The following is an 18,918-nucleotide window of genomic DNA, read 5'->3' as shown; positions in this document are numbered from 1 at the left end:
TGCTCAAGTTCACCGCAGGTAAGTGGCAGAACTGGAAAGAGAACCCAGGTCCTCTGATTCCTTCCACTAGGCCATACTGCTTCTTTCCTCTTTATTTCTATTATTAATTTCTTCATCCACTCATATTTGTTGATTTGGGTCAATTCCCACATTCATCATTATATCACCTGTCAATTTTGGGGTACTTGTCTTCCCCATTTGACTGTAAGCTTCTCAAAGAAAGAGGCTGCACCTTTATCTTTAGGATCAAGTTTCCCAGTCTCCTGGTGCAGCTGCTGGGCAGTCATCATCAATGGCATTTATTGGATGCTGGGTGCAGAGCATTGTCCTAAGCGCTTGGGAGAGTACAAGACAACAGAGTTGGTAGACCCTTTCCCTGCCCACAAAGAGCTTACAATCAACACTGTTGATTCGGTCAGTCCCCTCTACCCTGGTCGCTGTGTTACAGTACTCGGGCCTTGTCCACTGCCAAGGGTATGTTTCTTTCTACACCGAATTTTCATGTGCCGATTTGTGGACTGTGTTATATCCAGCCAGACGTGTGCTGTAGGAGGAGTGCTCCTTAATTCTTTGGTGGTGATTTGCCCAAATCGCCTAATGACAATATGTGCTCGAGCCAAACAGACTGTCCTGGGATTGAGGTGCCACTCCTTTTCTTCCTGCAGTTTCCTCTGCCAATTCACCCTTCCTGCCACTTTTCCTCATTGACACCTCTCCCCATCTAGACTGTAAGCTCGTTGTGGGCAGGGAATGTGTCTGTTTATTGTTATATTGTGTTCTCCCAAGTGCTCGCTACAGTGCTCTGCACACAGTAAGTGCTCAATAAATACGACTGAAATACACCAGCTCCTGGAAGATGCCAGGGTCCTCTCCTGCGGTGTGGCATTCTTGTCACTACTCTAGGCCATCCACTCCCTCCTCTTGTTCCTGGAAGGAAACAGGAAGGATGATTCCATTTTACAGATGAGGATATGAGGCACGGAGGAGTTCATAGCTTGCTCTACTACTAGATGATTTTATCTGCATAATGATATCACCCTGCCTCATTAGGTGATTTGTTTCTATTGGTATTTGTTAAGTACTCACTATGTGTCAAGCATTCTTCTCGGCACTGGGGTAGACAAAAATCGATCAGGTTAGACACAGTCCCTGTCCTGCATGGGGCTCACAGTCTAAGTAGGAGGGAGAACAGGTAATGAATCCCCATTTTTTTGGTTGAGGAAACTGAGGCACAGAGAAGTGAAGTATCTTGCCCAAGGTCACAGAGCAGGCAAGTGGCAAAGCCAGGACTAGAACCCAGTCCCTCTGATTCCCAGGCCCGTGCACTTTCCAGGATGTCTGTCTGCTTCATTAAGATGGAGCCATTAAGTATTGCATTCCGTACAAACCAAACAGCTGCACATGCTAAATTCATTATAACAGTAGAAGGGAAGCATTTTTCTCTACTTTTTAATGGACAGTACCCCCAAGGAAGTGGCACGTATTCCAGCCCCTAATGGATTATACCCAAAGCAAGGAACCACAGTTTTAAACACCCTCCTGGCCCCAAAGTAGTCAACAATGCCATTAAGAACGTGTAGCATCTTTGGCATCTCTGCTCTTTGGTCTCACAGTCCCTTTTGATTTTACTCCTGACCCTCTGCCCATCTCGTGCTCCACAGTGTTGGCCAAGGACAGAAGGGTAGAAGAGGGAAACTCTTTCATCTGGGCATCGAACAGCTTTAAATCCTTGTAGGAGAGGAGCTCCTGGGAGATGTTCCAAGACCAGGTGTACTTGGAGAAGGTGTGGTAGAAGGCCTCGTTCCCTGTTTCCAGCCCAATCTGGTCCCCGTGCAGTTGGTGCCAGAGTTTCAGCATTTCTTTCCGATGTTCGAAGGCTACTCCCATATGGAATATTTCTTGGGCTTTCTTCATCTATCGAGAGAGAGCAGACACTGGTGGAGTGGGCCCCAGATGGCCCCTTACAGCCACAAGGCCATTTGACTGATGATCATGATGGTATCTGTAAAGCACTTGCCATGGGTCCAGCACTGGACTAGGTGCTGGGGTGGATACAACATAATCAGATTGGAGACAGTCCCCGTCTCACCCGGGCCTCCCAACCTAAGAGGGAAGGTGAATGGGAAGCAGCGTGACCTGATGTGGAAAGCCCCCGGGGCCTTGGAGTTAGAGAACCTGGAATCTAATCCTGGCTCGGCCACTTGCCTGCTGTATGACCTTGGGCGGGTCACTTCACCTCTCTGTGCCTCAGTATCGTCAACTGTAAAATGGGGATTCGACCTGTTCTCCCACCTACCTAGACTGTGAACCCCATGTGGGACAGGGACTGTGTCTGATCTGATTGATTTGTATCAACCCCAAAGCTTAGATCAGTGCTTGATACATAATAAGAGCTTTACAAGTACCATTTACAAGTACCATTTAAAAATGGGTATTGTATCCTTAGTTTACAGATGAGGAAACTGAGTGCCAGAGAAGATAAGCGATTTGCCCAAGGTCCCACAGCAGGCACGCGATGGAGCTGGTCTCCGAACTCCCGGTGCAGTGTTCTTGCCCCTAGGCCGCCTTGCCTCCCCTGAGATCGAGCTCCCGTGTAATTGAGCAGCCCATATGACTGCCATCTACTAAATGTCTCTTTTGGAGCAAGCCACCGGAGGACTGGTGGGAGGTGCCTAGGCCAAGATCAGTGGGATCTGAGGGACCGTGTGCCCTTCTCAAGGAGCCCCACTGCTGAACTGAGAAGCAGAGTGGTCTAGTGGATACAGCACAGGCCTGGGAATCAGAAGGACCTGGGTTCTAATCCCTGCTCCCCAGTTGGTCTGCTCTGTGACCCTGGGCAAGTCACTTCACTTCTCAGGGCTTCATTTACCTCATCTGTAAAATGGGGATTCATACTGTGAGCCCCATGAGGGTCGTGCACTGTGTCCAACCTGATTAGAGAAGCAGCGTGGCTCAGTGGAAAGAACCCGGGCTTTGGAGTCAGAGGTCATGGGTTCAAATCCCAGCTCCGCCAACTGTCAGCTATGTGACTTTGGGCAAGTCACTTCACTTCTCTGGGCCTCAGTTACCTCATCTGTAAAATGGGGATTAAAACTTTGAGCCCCCCGTGGGACAACCTGATCACCCTGTAACCTCCCCAGTGCTTAGAACAGTGCTTTGCACACAGTAAACACTTAAAAAATACCATTGTTATTATTATTATTATTATTGTTATTAACTTGTATCTACCCATGCTTACTTAGTACAGTGACTGGCCCCTAGGAAGAGCTTAGCAAATACCACAACATAAAATGTAGGCGTTTTGCACCCGGCACTCAATTCAGGTAAAATCAAAGAGAAAGCAACTGAGCAGTGGCACGTCACGGCCTTGTGTCCTCACTTGGCTGATCCTGGGGCTGGCAGTTCATTACCAGCTAGGCCCAATTTGTCATCCTCTCCAGGCCACCCAGGGTAGGATTGGCCAGGGCTCAGCATATGGATCCAATCAGTCCTCTAGAAAGACGTGGTTACTAGCCAGAGTGCTCTGGAACTGGGCCAGAGGGGCGGACCTGTCCCTCTGGGAAGGAGACAGATAATGATAACAATAAGTTTTTAAAAAATCATAATTGTGGTATTAAACGCTTACTGTATGCCAAGCGCTGTACTAAGCCCTGGAGTTGATACGAGATAATCAGGCTGGACACAGAGTCCCTGTCCCACGTGGGGCTCTCCATCTAACTAGGGGGAAGAACAGGTCTTTACCTCCCACTTTGCAGAGGAGAAAACTGAGGCCCAGGGAAGTCATGTGACTTGCCCAAGGCCACAAAGCAGGCAAGCAGCAGAGCCAGGCTTAGAATCCAGGTCCTCAGAATCCCAGGCAGGCCCGTGCTCTTTCCGCTAGGCCACACTGAGCTTTGAAGTGTAGTGCATCCAAATGGCAAAGAGTGTTGATGCCCTTTTCTGGAAAGGAGGTCACACAGGAAACTCACCTGTTCTCTGGCCATATCTGAATTTTCTATCATCAAGCGCCGAATTTTCCTCCCCATCTCTGGATGGTTATCAGCTGAGGAAGATTCACTTCGTTTTAAAGCTGAGAGCTGTATTTTAAAACAAAGAAATTCATTAGGAGAAGCAGCAGGGCCTAGTGGAAAGAGCACAGGCCTGGGGGTCAGAGGACCTGGGTTCTAATCCTGACTCTGTTACTTGACTGCTGGATGACCCTGGGCAAGTCATTTCACTTCTCTGGGCCTCAGTTCCCTCATCTACAAAATGGGGATTCAATCCCTGTTCTTCCTCTTACTTAGATTGTGAGCCCTATGTGGGACCTGATGATCTTGTATCTACCCCAGTCTTTAGAATAGTGTCTGACACACAGTAAGCACTTAACAAATACTGCCAATTAGAGGTAACAATGGACTGAATGATGCAGTTACTTATCCAAAACCTTCAACAGAGCTTTTCTTCTTGGCTGGACCTTGTTTCTGGGGAGGGAGTTCTGGTAGGGGAAGGTAAAGGAGAGAGGGAATTGTGGGAGAAAGCTGTGTTTGGGAGCTAGGAAGAGGATATGGTACAAGCATGGAAGGTCTCACTCTCCCAGAAAATTCCCAAACCTCAGCTCTCCACTGCAAATGCAGCTTCATTTGCCTTTAAGGCAGTGAATCAGCTTTCTATCCTGCCCGTTTTGCTCCTCTAGAGCCCAAATGGGCCTCCGCCTCATCTCTCCCACTGTCGACCCCTTGATCATGCCCTCTCTCCTGCCTGAAATTCCTTCCCCTTCACATCCAACAGACCACCCTACTCCCCATCTTCAAAGTCTAATGATAACAACAACAACAACAATAATAATAGTGATATTTGTAGTGAGTAGATACAAATATTCAGGTTGGAAACAGTCTCTATCCTACATGGGGCTCACAGTTTTAATCCTTATTTACAGGTGAGGAAACTGGGGCACAGAGAAGTTAAGTGACTTGCCCAAGGTCACGCAGCAGACAAGTGGCAGAGCCAGGATTAGAAACCAGATCTTCTGACTCCCAGGCCTATGCTCTTTCTACTAGGCCACACTCCTTCGCTAAGCTATCAATCAATCAATCAATCAGTGGTAATTATTGAGCACTGACTGTGTGCAGAGCACTGTACTAAGCACTTGGGAGAATGCAATATAACAGAGTTGGTAACAAAGATGGCCTCTGCCCACAATGAGTTCCCAGTTTACTTAAACTGTGAGTCCAGGGAGGGACTTGATGATCTTGTGCTTACCCCAGGGCTTAGGACAGTGTTTGACACATAGTAAGCACTTAGCAAATACCACAATTATTATTTCTATTACTATCAATTGATTGATTGATTTATGGAAACTATACAAAGTGTCCTGGCTTTGTCCTGACAAGGGGTAAGGCCAAGCAGGTGGGCCACCTAGGGCCCGGGGCTCCAACGCTCCAGCACCGAGTGGTAATTGAGGATCGCCGAACCATCCTTCGACCTCGTGTCGGGGTCCCATGGCTACCCCGATGAAGCAGCATGGTTAAGTGGAAAGAGCCTGGGCTTGAGAGTCAGAGATCGTGGGTTCTAATCCCAGCTTTGCCACTTATCAGCTGTGTGACTTTGGGCAAGTCATTTAACTTCTGTGTGCCTCAGTTACCTCATCTGGAAAATGGGGATGAAGACTGTGAGCCCCATGTGGGACAACTTGATTACCTCCTATCTCCCCCAACACTTAGAACAGTACTTGGCACATAGTAAGCGCTTAACAAATACCATCATTATTATTACCGTATCTTTGCCCTGCCAGGGTGGCAGCTCTTTGCTCTCACCTTTGCCATCCAGTTTCTTTTGCGGAAAAAATAGTCCTCAAAGCATGTCAGAGGTTCCTTCTTCCTCTGCAGTTCCAACTTGCGCAGGTCTTTGATTGGCTTTCCCGGAATCATTTTATCGTTGTTGGGAGTTAGAGGGAAGATGGGTATTTTAGCATATGGACTTTTCGAAGGGAGGCTTTGGTCTAACGAACAGGAAAAACAAAATCGCTGTCACTAACTGAACCCGAGGGTTAAAGGATGGCAGAGACTGTCTGCAGTATGACCCTGGGCAAGTCACTTTACTTCCCTGCCCCTCAGTGATCTCGTCTGGAAAATGGGGGTTAAGACTGTGAGCTCTGTGTGGGAACGAGCTCCATGTGGGAACTGGACTGTGTCCAACCTGATCAGCTTGTATCTACCCAGCGCTTTGTACAGTGCCTCGCACATGGCAAGTGTTTAACAAACACCATTGAGAAAACAAAAAAGACAGCATATCCGACTCAGTCCAAGCACTGATGAAGCTCTCGCTTCTGGTCAGAGCATCGCTAATGATCTAGTCGGGGAGGTGGCTACGTTGTCTCCCCAGCCCTTTCCCCTCATTCTGGCTGCAGGAACCTTCTCCACCAATCCCAGGACCCCTGATCTGACTGATTTTTTTTTCATGGTCTTTGTTAGGTGCTTACTATGTGCCAGGTACTGTTCTAAGCGCTGGGTAGATACGCCTGCTGTTGGGTAGGGATCGTCTCTATATGTTGCCAACTTGTACTTTCCAAGCACTTAGTACAGTGCTCTGCACACAGTAAGCGCTCAATAAATACGATTGAATGAATGGGAAGTACAAGTTGGCAACATATGGAGATGATCCCTACCCAGCAGTGGGCTCACAGTCTAGAAGAGGGAGACAGACAACAAAACAGAGTATATTAGCAAGGTAGAATGGATAGAATAAATATGTACAAGTAGAATAAGTAAATAGAGTAATAAATATGTACAAACATAGATACATATATCCTTCCTCTCCCCTTCCTCCCCCTCCCCCCCGCCTTACCTCCTTCCCCTCCCCACAGCACTTGTATATATGTATATATGTTTGTACATATTTATTACTCCATTTATTTATTTTACTTGTACATATTTATTCTATTTATTTTATTTTGTTAATATGTCTTGTTTTGTTGTCTTTCTCCCCCTTCTAGATTGTGAGCCCGCTGTTGGGTAGGGACCGTCTCTATATGTTGCCAACTTGTACTTCCCAAGCACTTAGTACAGTGCTCTGCACACAGTAAGGGCTCAATAAATATGATGGAATGAATGAATGAATGAATACAAGCTAATCAGGTTGGACAGAGTCCTTGTCCCATGTGGCACTCACAGTCATAATCCCCATAATCCCATTATCCCCATAATCCCCATTTTGAAGTCACTTCCCTAACTGAGGCTCAGAGAAGGGAAGTGACTAGTAGGCAAGTGATGGAGCTGGGATTTGAATCCACATCCTTCCTGACTCCCAGGAAAGAGACTCCCTTGCTCTTTCCACTAGGCCATGCTGCTTCTCTAGTAGTAGTAGTAGTAGTAGTAGTAGTAGCAGTAATGGGATTTGTTGAATGCCCTGAGGGTGCAAGGCACTTTATTAAGCACTTGGGAATGTACAACAGAAGGCCGAGACACATTCCCTGCCCACAGGGAGCTTTTTCCACATTGCTCCCCTCCTGTCAGGGGAAGGAGGAGGAGAGGCCTCTGGGTAAGAGCTGCATGCTCTTCTCTTGGGCTGTAGCTGCTGACTTGGCTCCTGGCTGGAAGTGTTTGTTTCTGCTCCATCAGAAAGAAGGAAGTGCCAACAGGGAAGCAGCAAGGCCTCATGGAAAGAGTGTGGGCCTGGGCATAAGAGGACCTGAGTTCTAATCCTGGCTCTGCCAACTGCTTGCTGGGCGAACTTGGGCAAGTCACATCTCTTCTCTGTGCCTCAGTTTCCTTGACTGTAAAATGGGGATTAAATCCTATTCCCTCCTATTTAGACTGTGAATCCATGTGGGACAACTTGATGCTTAGAACAGTGATTTCCATATAGTAAGCACTTAGAAAATACAATATTACTAAAAATAATAATTTTACTGCTATTACTACTACTACCACTACTAATACCATTACCACTATCACTACTACCACTACTACTATTACTACTACTACTACTACTATTACCAATACTACCACTACTATCACCACTATTACAGGCCAGCAGCCTGCTTCATTCCCCACTTTTCCTCATCTCCCATTCCCTTCTGCGTTGCCCTGACTTGCTCCCTTTGCTCTTCCCCCACTCCCAGCCTCACAGCACTTATGTATATATCTGTAATTTTATTTATTTGTACTGATGTCTGTTTATTTGCATTGATGTTTGCCTCCCCTTTCCCCCACCCCTCGGACTGTGAGCTCATTGCGGGCAGGGATTGTCACTCTTTATTGTTGCACCGTACTTTCCCAAGCACTTAGTACAGTGCTGTGCACACAGTAAGCGCTTAATAAATACAACTGAATGAATGAAGCTAGTGTCTGTCCTGGTGGAACAATGGCAGAACTACCCCCTTGTGGGTTTCATCTCCAGACATTGCTTCCTCCTGAATCATTCAGTAGAAGTTTCCAATTCAACTAACAGTAGAAATGGAGATAGGCAGACTGCGGGCGACTTCTGGATTGCCTGCCTCTTGACCCTCCTCCCTCTCCTCTGCCCTTGTTCACCGACACCAATGATGGAGTTGAGAGTTCTTGGTACTTCTAAGTCTGTAAGCTCTGAAAGCTACACTGTATACCAGAATCTGTCAACTAGACTGTAAGCTTCTCGTGTGCAGGGAACTTGTCTACTGACTCTGTGTACTGAACTCTCTCAGCTCTTAATACAGTGCTCTGTACACATTAAGCGCTCAATAATGCCATTGACTGATTGAAAGTCCTGGAATAGAGCTTCCACACTGAGAGCTATCCAGATTCCCCTGCTCTGAACTCTGAACAGGAGCCTGTGTTGGGATCAGACCGGATTTATTTCTATTAAAGTCTGTCTCCCTGTCTAGTCTGTAAGCTTGTTGTGGGCAGGGAATGTGTCTGTCATATTGTACTCTTTCAAGCTCTGCACACAGTAACTTAAGTCACAACTTCTCTGTGCCTTAGTTACCACATCTGTAAAGTGGGGGTAAGCGGGTGAGCCCCATATGGGACAGGGACTGTGTCCAATCTGATTAACTTGTATCTACCCCAGTGTTTAGAACAGTGTTTGGCACATAGTAAGTGCTTAACAAGTACCATAAAAATAATAATAATAACAATAAGCGCTCAATATAAATACAGTTGACTGAAAGCTTTTGAGTGGGGCTGAAAACACTCAGTACCAGGTAATTCCTTTCTCCTTAGCCCTCCAAGTTTGGCTTGTCTGCTCGCCTGCCTATGTGGCTGCCTGCCACTCCCATAGCCATTTTTGCACTTGGATAAGAAAACTAGAAAATGGTTTTTCTGGGCCTTGATCAGGAATGGCTGGGATCCCGACTTCAGCTAGGTCTTCTGGACTTCACGGCCCAAGGGAAGTGGAGGCTCGAGCAATTATCTACACCATCATCTTGCTCTATGTGGAAATAGCATGGCCTAGTGGAAAGAACACGGGCTAGAAGTCAGAACACTTGGGTTCTAATCCAGGTTCTGCTCTCGCCTGCTGGATAAGTCACTTCCCTTTGTGCCTCAGTTCCCTCATCTGTAAAATAGAGATTAAATACCCATTCTCCCCAGTACTATCTCCCAGAGCCCTATAAGGGATGGAGACTGTTTCTGACCTGATGATCTTAGTACAGTGTTTGGCATATGGTAAGTGAATAATAATAATAATAATAATAATAATAATAATAATAATAATAATGTTGGTATTTGTTAAGCACTTACTATGTGTCAAGCACTGTTCTAAGTGCTGGGGGGATACAATGTAATCAAGTTGTCCCACGTGGGGCTCACAGTCTTAATCCCCATTTTACAGATGAGGGAACTGAGGCACAGAGAAGTTAAGTGACTTGCCCAAAGTCACCCAGCTGACAAGTGGCGGAGCTGGGATTAGAACCCATGACCTCTGACTCCCAAACCCATGCTCTTTCCACTTAGCCACGCTGCTTCTCAGCGCTGCTTAACAAATACTATTTTTATTATTATTGTAATTGTTAGTGTTGCTATTGTGTGGACAGCCAAATGGATCGTTCAGGTCCTAGAGTGGAGGTTTTCGCACAAATGACCCATTCGGATTGCTCACCCAGAACAAGTCAACTGACTAGATTTCTCATCCTACACTCCATTCCAACTGAGCAGGCCTGGCCAGAGAGCAGTCTCAGCCTCTAAATCAATCAATCAATCAATCGTATTAATTGAGCGCTTCCTGTGTGCAGAGCACTGTACTAAGCACTTGGGAAGTACAAGTTGGCAACATATCATCATCATCATCAATCGTATTTATTGAGTGCTTCCTGTGTGCCGAGCACTGTACTAAGCACTTGGGAAGTACAAGTTGGCAACATATCATCATCATCATCAATCGTATTTATTGAGCGCTTACTGTGTGCAAAGCTCTGTATTAAGCGCTTGGGAAGTACAAGTTGGCAACATATAGAGACGGTCCCTATCCAACAGTGGGCTCACATCTTGGGAAGGCCCCAGTTTCTTCCTCTGGAACCCCGACTGCTCCAGAAGGAAGCCACAGAATAGATTGACTCCGCCACCCCGCATGGCTTTGGAAGGCCCTCTGGGCCTTCGGTTCAAGATTTTAAAATCCTGCCCAATGCCCACCCCGAACGGACCAGGGAAATCATCCAACAGCTAGGGGGGTGACGGGATGCCATTCTTACTCTTGAGGTTGTCCAGGAACTTGGACAGCTCCTGGGATGTCATTCTTGTAATGCGGGACATACTGAAGTAGGTAGAGTGATGGCACCTCTGGGGCCCCTCCCTGGGAGGCTTGGGGGCCTTGCTTGTCTTCTTCTTTCTCAGATGGCCTTGGCCACTTTTCTCTGCCAACTTGCTTGTGACCCGCCGGTACTTGTCCCGGTAGTAACTACAACAGAGAAGGTGGCTGGTTTGATTAAGTCTCCAAGAAGAGATTCCACCCAAGTTCCGGGATACAACATGCCTGATCGGTGGACTCAAAAATAATGGATGCCAATCGGCAAATTAGTTGGGATCGAATTTGCATATTCCTTATTCAACCAATCAATCAATGGTACCTATTGAGCGCTTACTCTGTGCAGAGCACTGTACTAAGTGCTTGGGAGAGTACAGCATGACAGAGTTGGTAGCCATATTCCCTACCCACAGTGAGCTTACAGTCTAGAGAGGGAGACAGACATTAGGTGTCCAATTGCTCGGAAAGTGTCTCCCAACTCTGATGCATCGTATTCTCCCAAGCACTTGGTACAGTTCTCTGCACACAGTAAATTCCCAATAAATACCATTGACTGATTGATTGATTAATTGGTTGATTGATTGATTGATTGATCTTCCCTTCTAGGCTTTAAGGGTAAGGATCAGGTCTTTTAATGGACTGTACTCTTTCAATCCCTGCACCTCACTGCAGAGGCTGCCAAGGTTCTTTCTGGTGGGTTTTTTTTATTAGCAGTTTCTCACAATGACCCTGTTCTTTCAATCAATCAATCAATCGTATTTATTGAGCGCTTACTATGTGCAGAGCACCGTACTAAGCGCTTGGGAAGTACAAATTGGCAACATATAGAGACAGTCCCTACCCAACAGTGGGCTCACAGTCTAAAAGGGCTCCCCCCGAGGCTGTGAGCCCGGCCTAGGGCAGGGACCGGGTCCCATCTTTTGGCCCCCAATCTATGTTTGCGCTAAGGGCTACCTTATTTTCTAGCTTGTAATGCACCTCACCTGCTAGAGACACGATAGGTTTGGGGAAATGTTATCGTTAGCTAGATAGAGGGAGACGTTTCTCCATGACGACTGGGCAGAGATCAATAATCAATCAATCAATCAAGGGTATTTACTGAGTGCTTACTATGTGCACCGCACTGTATTAAGTGCTTTGGAGAGGACAATACAATGGCTTTAGCATAATTCTGCCCTGCCCATAACGAGCTTACAGTCTAGAGGGGAAGACAGATATTAATTATCATTATTATTATTATTATTATAGTATTTGTTAAATGCTTACTATATGCCAGGCACTGTACTAAGCGCTGGGGTGGATACAAGCGAATCGGGTTGGACACAGTTCCTGTTTCATGTGGGGCTCATAATCTCCATCCCCATTTTACAGATGAGGTAACTGAGGCACAGAGAAGTGAAATGATTTGCCCAAGGTCACACAGCAGACAAGTGATGGAGCGAGGATTAGAATCCAGGACCTGATTCCCAGGTCTGTGCTCTATCCACTATGCCATGCTGCTTCTACAATATTCATATGAATAAGTAGTTTATAATGCGTTATGTAAAGATATGTGTGTTATGGGGTTGGGGGTGGGGTGACTATCAAATGTTCAAAGGTCTCAGATCCAAGTGCACAGATGATGCAGAAAGGAGAATGAACTGGGGCAAAGAGCGTATAACTGGTGAAGATAATCAGTACTTGACAGGAAATCCCAGTTGCAGGGAGAGTGCATTCAATAAATACCAAAGATTGATGAGTGAGCCCATTCCATCTGGTTCCCCATCCCGGGACGTCCGGCTCGTTCTGGCCCAGTTCCAGGAACGTGGGTCCAGCTTGTTCTGGCCCAGTTCTAGGAACGTGGGTCTGGACTCACTTTGAATGGCTTCAGAAGGGGCGGGGAGTGAGAACCCCTAAGTCTTCCTCCAGTTGGAATTTTGTCCCAGTCGCAACGATTGCTGAACCAGGCCCTTGAGGGTGGGGAGAACAGCGATTTATTGCTGGCTTGGGGAGGGGGACTCACTCACCAAACAATTTCTACCAGCGACTTTCTGGGCAGGGCTGACAACTCCACCAGCTTTGACAAGACTTCAAACAGCAGGATCCCTGTACGGTTGATGTAACTGGTGCCAGGGCTGTTGTCCTTATCTGGGGCTGGAGATGACAGTGAGACAGACAGACAGACAGAGAGACACTGAGACTTAGCACCATTTCTCCCCAGGCTTGGCCCCTGGAGTCCCACCTGGGGGACAGAAAAGGAAAAATTGCTCTTTCACAGAAAATGGACTATGCTATCGAACCCCAGTGTTGTCAGCCCCACCACAACCCCCACAACATTCCCACTGACCTATAGCTTGGATGAAGCGCTTCTTATCCGTTAAGACGGTCAAAAAATCCGAAAAGTTCACCTTCCCATCTCCTGCAATGGAAAAGAAACCCAAACGGGTCAGACTCCGAGAGAATGACAGAATTTCCTGCAACCTCACACAAGCAGCATGGAAAAGAAACCCAAACGGGTCAGACTCTGAGAGAATGACAGAATTACCTGCAACCTCACACAAGCAGCATGGAAAAGAAACCCAAACGGGTCAGACTCCGAGAGAATGACAGAATTTCCTGCAACCTCACACAAGCAGCATCACCATGACATGCCCCCTCCAGACAGGAGGGACTTATTCCAGCTCTTCACTTCCTTATTCACTAGGGGACATTGGCTCCAGGCCCCCAGGTCTCCTGACTCTCACTGCCGTGTTACCCTCCTTTTTCTTTTAAATAGTATTTGTTAAGCGCTTGCTAAGCACTGGGGTAGTTATAAGATAATTGGGTCGGTCACAGTCCCTGTCCCACAGAGGGCTCACAGTTTTAATCCACATTTTACAGATGAGGTAACTGAGGTCCAGAGAAGTGAATGACTTGCCCAAGGTATATGCAGCAGCCCAGTGGCAGATCTGGGATTAGAACCCAGGTCCTCTGATTCCCAGGCCCATACTCTTTCCCCTAGGCCACGCTGCTTCTCGTGGAACTCCCAGTTTCCGGGTAGGCCCGGGAAGTTGAACTTCTGGAGCACTGGGGGATTGGAAGGAAGTTGGAGGTCCAGCTGGTGTTGGAGGGGAGGGTTGGGGTCTGGGTTGGGCAGCCTGGGAACGCTGGCAGCTGGGGAGCACTACAAGAGGCGGCTTTGTTCAGTGCAGTATCTGGCCCCATGATTAAGTGAGAAACCTGCTTGTTCAAAGAGGATAATGCGCACTACAGAGATGTGTGTGCTTAGTCATCCATGCAGTAGACCCAAAAACAATCAAAATGTTTTTTGATGATGGATATAGGATTTTCCTGAGAATTTGTTCTCACAATTTCGGAGTAACGAGACAATGAAACAAGTGTAATTTGGAGTGCTTTAGTTTTCATTTCAGAGCAATTTTAGAAGCTTCCATCTTAATACGTGAAATTTGGTCTGTCAGGAACATCACTAAAGCCCTTATAAGGGCCTTCACGGCACTTCACTGTGACTAGGGTCTGCCCCGACTCATTTCTGAATCTCACCCGACACTGTAATGGAGATGACGCCATTCTCGCGGGGGATTTATTGTTATCATCACCAGTATCATTAACAATACTAACATTTAGGAAATGCCTTCAAGGTACCAAGCACTGAGGCAGACACAAGCTAATCAGAGTACACATAGACCCTGTCCCAAGTGGGGTTCCCCCTCTAAGTGGGGAGAAGCAGCATGAGCTTGTGGACAGATTACAGGCCTGGGAGTCAGAAGATCATAGGTTCTAATCCCGCCTCTGCCACTTTGCTGTGTGACCTTGGGAGAGTCACCTAACTTCTCTGTGCTGCAGTTCCCTCATCTGTAATGTGGAGATGAAGACTGTGAGCCCCATGTGGGACACAGACTGTGTCCAACCCAACTAGCCTGTATCTACCCCAGTGCTCAGAACAGTGCCTGGCACATAGTAAGCCCTTAACAAATACCATAATTATTATTAATTGTTACCTAAGAGGGAGAGAAAGCCCAGATTTTATCAGTTAAGAAAACTGAGGCCCTGAGAGGTGGAGCGTCTTGCCCAAGGTCACCCAGCAGGCCAACGGCAGAGCTGGGACTAGAAGCCACCACTCCTGACTCCTAGCTCTGGGGTTTCTCCATAAACACATAATCTTGGGCCATTTCTGGTAGCCCCACCCACCTTTTTTACAATATTTCTTAAGCGCTTATTATGGACCACGCATCTACTAAACACGGTGGTAGATGCAAACTAATCAGGTTGGGCACAGTCCCTGTCCCAGATGGGGCTCACAGAGGGTGAACAGGTATCGAATCCCTATTGCATGGTGGAGGAAACTGAGGCACAGAGAAGTGAGGTACCTTGTCCAAGGTCACACTGCAGAATTAAAACCCAGGTCCTCTGAGTCCCAGGCCCAAGCCCTTTCCACTAGGCCATGGTGCACCTCTTAAATAGTTTGCCATGAAAAGGTAAGGGTTGAATTGATCCGAACTGGTAGCAAAGTTGAGATCCTTTTGCTCAAAGCAGAGGTAAAGTGATCGGGATTCCCCCCGTTCCATGGGCTGGTGGAAGACCAACAGCTTCATCGTGAACCAATGTCAGCCAATGTTCCTCTCAAAGCGGTGGCCAACGAGTGCAGCCTGGGGGTAGATCAGACTTTTCTGGGAACAACTAGTCCGATAGCCTTGGTTTCATCCAAGCTTCCTAAAAGACATACCTGAGTGCATTCTTGCCCACCCCAGCTCATTTCCTAGGGAACAATAGACCGACCCAGAGAACAAAGCCTGGTCCAGGAAGCTGCAGCAGGGCTAGATGGACTGGCTGCAAGTTGAAGCACTTACGGTCGACATCGGCACATTTCAGTTCATCAGTAACTTCTTGATTGGTCAGAGAGATTCCCAACCTCTTCACAGAAGTCTCCAGCCCCTGGACGCCGATAGTGCCCTCGGAGTCCTTGTCAAAGAAGTCGTAGGCATTCTGGAAGGCTGTGAATGTGGAGGGAGGGAAAGGGCCAGTCTCTATGAGCCGATCTGCTTTTCAGCCAAGCAAAAAATATAATACAACGGCTGGTTGGGGATCATTTGGTGAAGAGGGGTTGAGAGAGAAAAAAAGCCCTCCTGGAAAGCATTAGAAGCTCAGAAAGGAACCAAGTGTTCCAACCCCAGTAATGAATCCATTATGCAGACCCGATGGACTAGGTGAAAGGAGGGACGCAAGAAGCTTAATGTGTTTCTGAGTCATGAAATGCTCTGGGAAAATGGAGTCAAGGGTTTCAGGCCCAACTGCCTCAGTTTTGTTAAGCTTAACACAACTGCAAAGGCTTTTCCTGGATCATCAGGCTAGTGGTGATTCTCCAAAAAACAGCCTCCCAGTTTTGGGATACTTTCATTACCAGGGTCATCAAGAAGGGAATTACAGCGGGGAGCAGAGTCATGCTTAACCTACAGGTAAGTAGAGGAATAATCTTGAATGATTCCCCCAAATGTTCTGTCCAGTATTCCCTCTCTGGAAGAGATCAATAGCTAGGAACATCCACACGTGGCCAAGAATGGAACCTTACTGGAGTAGCAGTGCAGCCTAGTGGGAACAGCATGTGCCTGGGAGCCAGAGGACCGGGGTTCAAATCCCAGCTCCATGATTTTCCTGTTGCATGACTTTGGGCAATACACTTAACCTCTCTGTGCCTCAGGTCTCTCATCTGCAAATTGGGAATTCAAACCCTGTTCTCTCTCCTGCTGAAACTGTGAGCCCCATGTGGGACCTGATGATCTTGTATCTACCCCCAGCACTTAGTATCGTGCTTGGCACATAATAAGCACTTAACAAAAAACACAATTATTCTAACTGTTGTATCATCATGCTGTTCACTAAGTCCTTACTAAGTGCCAACAGTTAAGGGCGTGGCTTAGTGGAAAGAGCACAGGCTTGGGAGTCAGAGGACGTGGGTTCTAATCCTGCGTCTGCCACTTGTCTGCTGCGTGGTCTTGGGGAAGTCACTTAACTTCTCTGTGCCTCAGTTACCACATCTGCAAAATGGGGATTAAAAGTGTGAGCCCCACGTGGGACAACCTGATTACCCTGTATCTGCCCCAGCACTTAGAACAGTACCTGGCACATGGTAAGAACTTAACAAATACCATAATTATTTTTATTATTAGATAATAAGGTGAGACCCAGTCCCTACCAAGACCAGGTTCACCATCTAAGAGGGAGGGGGAGGAGGGATCATCACCCCGTTTTACAGTTGAGGAAGCCATGGTTCAGAGAGGTTAATTAATTGCGGTACTTGTTAAGTGCTATGTGCCAGTCACTGTACTAAGCCCTGGGGTAGCTAAAAGATAATCAGGATGGACACGGTCCCTGTCCCACATGGGACTCACAGTCAAAGTAGGAGGGAATAGGATTTAATTCCCGTATTACAGATGAGGTAACTGAGGCACAGAGAAGTTAATTGTCTTGCCCAAGGTCACACTGCAGGCCAGTGGCAGAGCTGGGATTGGGTCCAGGACCATGCTTTTCTCAGCAAGCCAAGCTGGGGAGAACAAGAAGCAGCATCACCCCCTGTGGCTCTACGGAAAGTACTGAGCAATACGCTAGTCATAATTAAACACCAGAAACCTAAAGTCCAATTGTTCACGAGAATATCTAATCAATCATGCCAGGGATTGAAGTTCAGTCCTCAGAAATAACCAAATCCATCCCTGTAAAACGACATCAGAGCTAGGGCTAGGGCTCAGCTTGAGCTTCCTTGATCTCTATCTCACCTATCTCATAGCCAGCCACTGGCTCACATCCTGCCTCTGTCCTGGAATGCCCTCCCTCTTCATATCTGACAGACACTCACTCTTCCTACCTTCAAAGCCTTAATGAAGGCACCTCTTCTCCAAGAGGCCTTTCATTCATTCATTCATTCACATTTTTTAAGCACTTACTGTGTGCAGAGCAGTGTATTAAGCACTTGGGAAAGAACATTACAATAAACAGTGACAATCCATGCCCACAATAAACTCAGTCTAGAGCGGGGGAGACAGGCCTCAGTACAAATAAATAAAATCACATATATATACCATAGTGCTGTGGAGTTGGGAGGGAGAGGGAAAGGCAAAGGGAGCAAGTTAGGGCGACAGAGGGAATAGGAAATGAGGAAAAGTAGGGCTTAGTGTGGGAAGGCCTCTTGGTTGAGATGTGCCTTCAATAAGGCTTTCAAGTTGGGGAGAGTAATTGTCTGTTGGGATTTAAGGAGGGAGGGCATTCCAGGCCAGAGGCAGGATGTGGGCCAGGCCTCAGCGGCGAGACACGTGAGATCAAGGCACGGTGAGAAGGTTAGTACCAGCAGAGTGAAGTTTGCGGGCTGGGTTGTAGAAGGAGAAAAGCGAGGTAAGGTAGAAAGGACAAGGTGATGGACTTCCATGACTAAGCCCTCATTTCCCCAATTCCTACTTCCTTTTGTATTCCCCTTGCATTTTGATTTGCTTCCTTTATTCACCCCTTCCTCCTCCCCAGAGCCCTTATGTGTATATATGTAATTTATTTATATTGATATTAGTCTCCCCCTCTAGACTGTGAACTCGTTGTGGGCAGGGAGGGTGTCTCCCAACTGTTATACTGTACTCTCCTACATGCTTAGTACAAGTGGTCTGCCCACAGTAAGAGCTCAAGAAATACCACTGACTGCCTGATTGATTCCAAGCATCCTCGTCAGAAGTCCTGGAGACAAACACTCAGGAGCTGCTCTCTGAGGGTGGCTGTGCCCTCAGGGTCCATGCCCAGGAAGACGGGCACTCTTTGGTGAGTACAGTTGGTGCTCTGGACCAATAGTAAGTGTGACCCCAAGGGAAGGTACCAGCCTGCTCCACGTGTGCCCAATCCCAAATCTTCTCCAGAGACACAGGATGCTGGGCCAAATTCCTTCCCTGCCCTCGCGGGCCAGTACAAGAGCAGAGTGAACCTGAAAGGGTGGTAAAGCTCCTACAGCCAAAAGATCCAACTCCAGGGGCTGATCAACTCAACTGCTCTGTCAGGTGATTTGGTTTTGGATTTAAAGCATCTCATATAGAATAAAGCCCGTTGTTGGATAGGGACTGTCTCTATATATTGCCGACTTGTACTTCCCAAGCACTTAATACAGTGCTCTGCACACAGTAAGCGCTCAATAAATATAACTGAATGAATAAGTGTCAATCAATGGTATTTATTGAGCACTTTCTTCGTGCAAAGCACCATACCAAGCATTTGGGA

The 18,918-nt window shown here is 47.2% G+C and overlaps 1 protein-coding gene across 1 annotated transcript in view; it reads right to left on the bottom strand.

Moving 5' to 3' along the window:
- Window positions 1–1,446: 1,446 nt before the first annotated feature.
- The window catches only part of EFCAB3 (EF-hand calcium binding domain 3), a 168,385-nt gene continuing 150,913 nt past the window's right edge, over window positions 1,447–18,918 (bottom strand). Inside the window, exons 56-62 of the mRNA XM_038754828.1 lie at window positions 15,522–15,665; window positions 13,022–13,093; window positions 12,702–12,828; window positions 10,643–10,848; window positions 5,793–5,977; window positions 3,969–4,076; window positions 1,447–1,914 (exon numbers count right to left, since the gene is read on the bottom strand). Of these exons, the coding sequence (XP_038610756.1) occupies window positions 1,567–1,914; window positions 3,969–4,076; window positions 5,793–5,977; window positions 10,643–10,848; window positions 12,702–12,828; window positions 13,022–13,093; window positions 15,522–15,665 (1,190 nt within the window). The 3' untranslated portion in view covers window positions 1,447–1,566. The remainder of the gene's footprint in view (window positions 1,915–3,968; window positions 4,077–5,792; window positions 5,978–10,642; window positions 10,849–12,701; window positions 12,829–13,021; window positions 13,094–15,521; window positions 15,666–18,918) is intronic.

This window comes from Tachyglossus aculeatus, chromosome 11, assembly GCF_015852505.1.
Source record: "Tachyglossus aculeatus isolate mTacAcu1 chromosome 11, mTacAcu1.pri, whole genome shotgun sequence".
NCBI lineage: Eukaryota > Metazoa > Chordata > Mammalia > Monotremata > Tachyglossidae > Tachyglossus > Tachyglossus aculeatus.
Note: the sequence above shows the minus strand (reverse complement) of the source record. Positions and strands in the feature narration are given on the sequence as shown.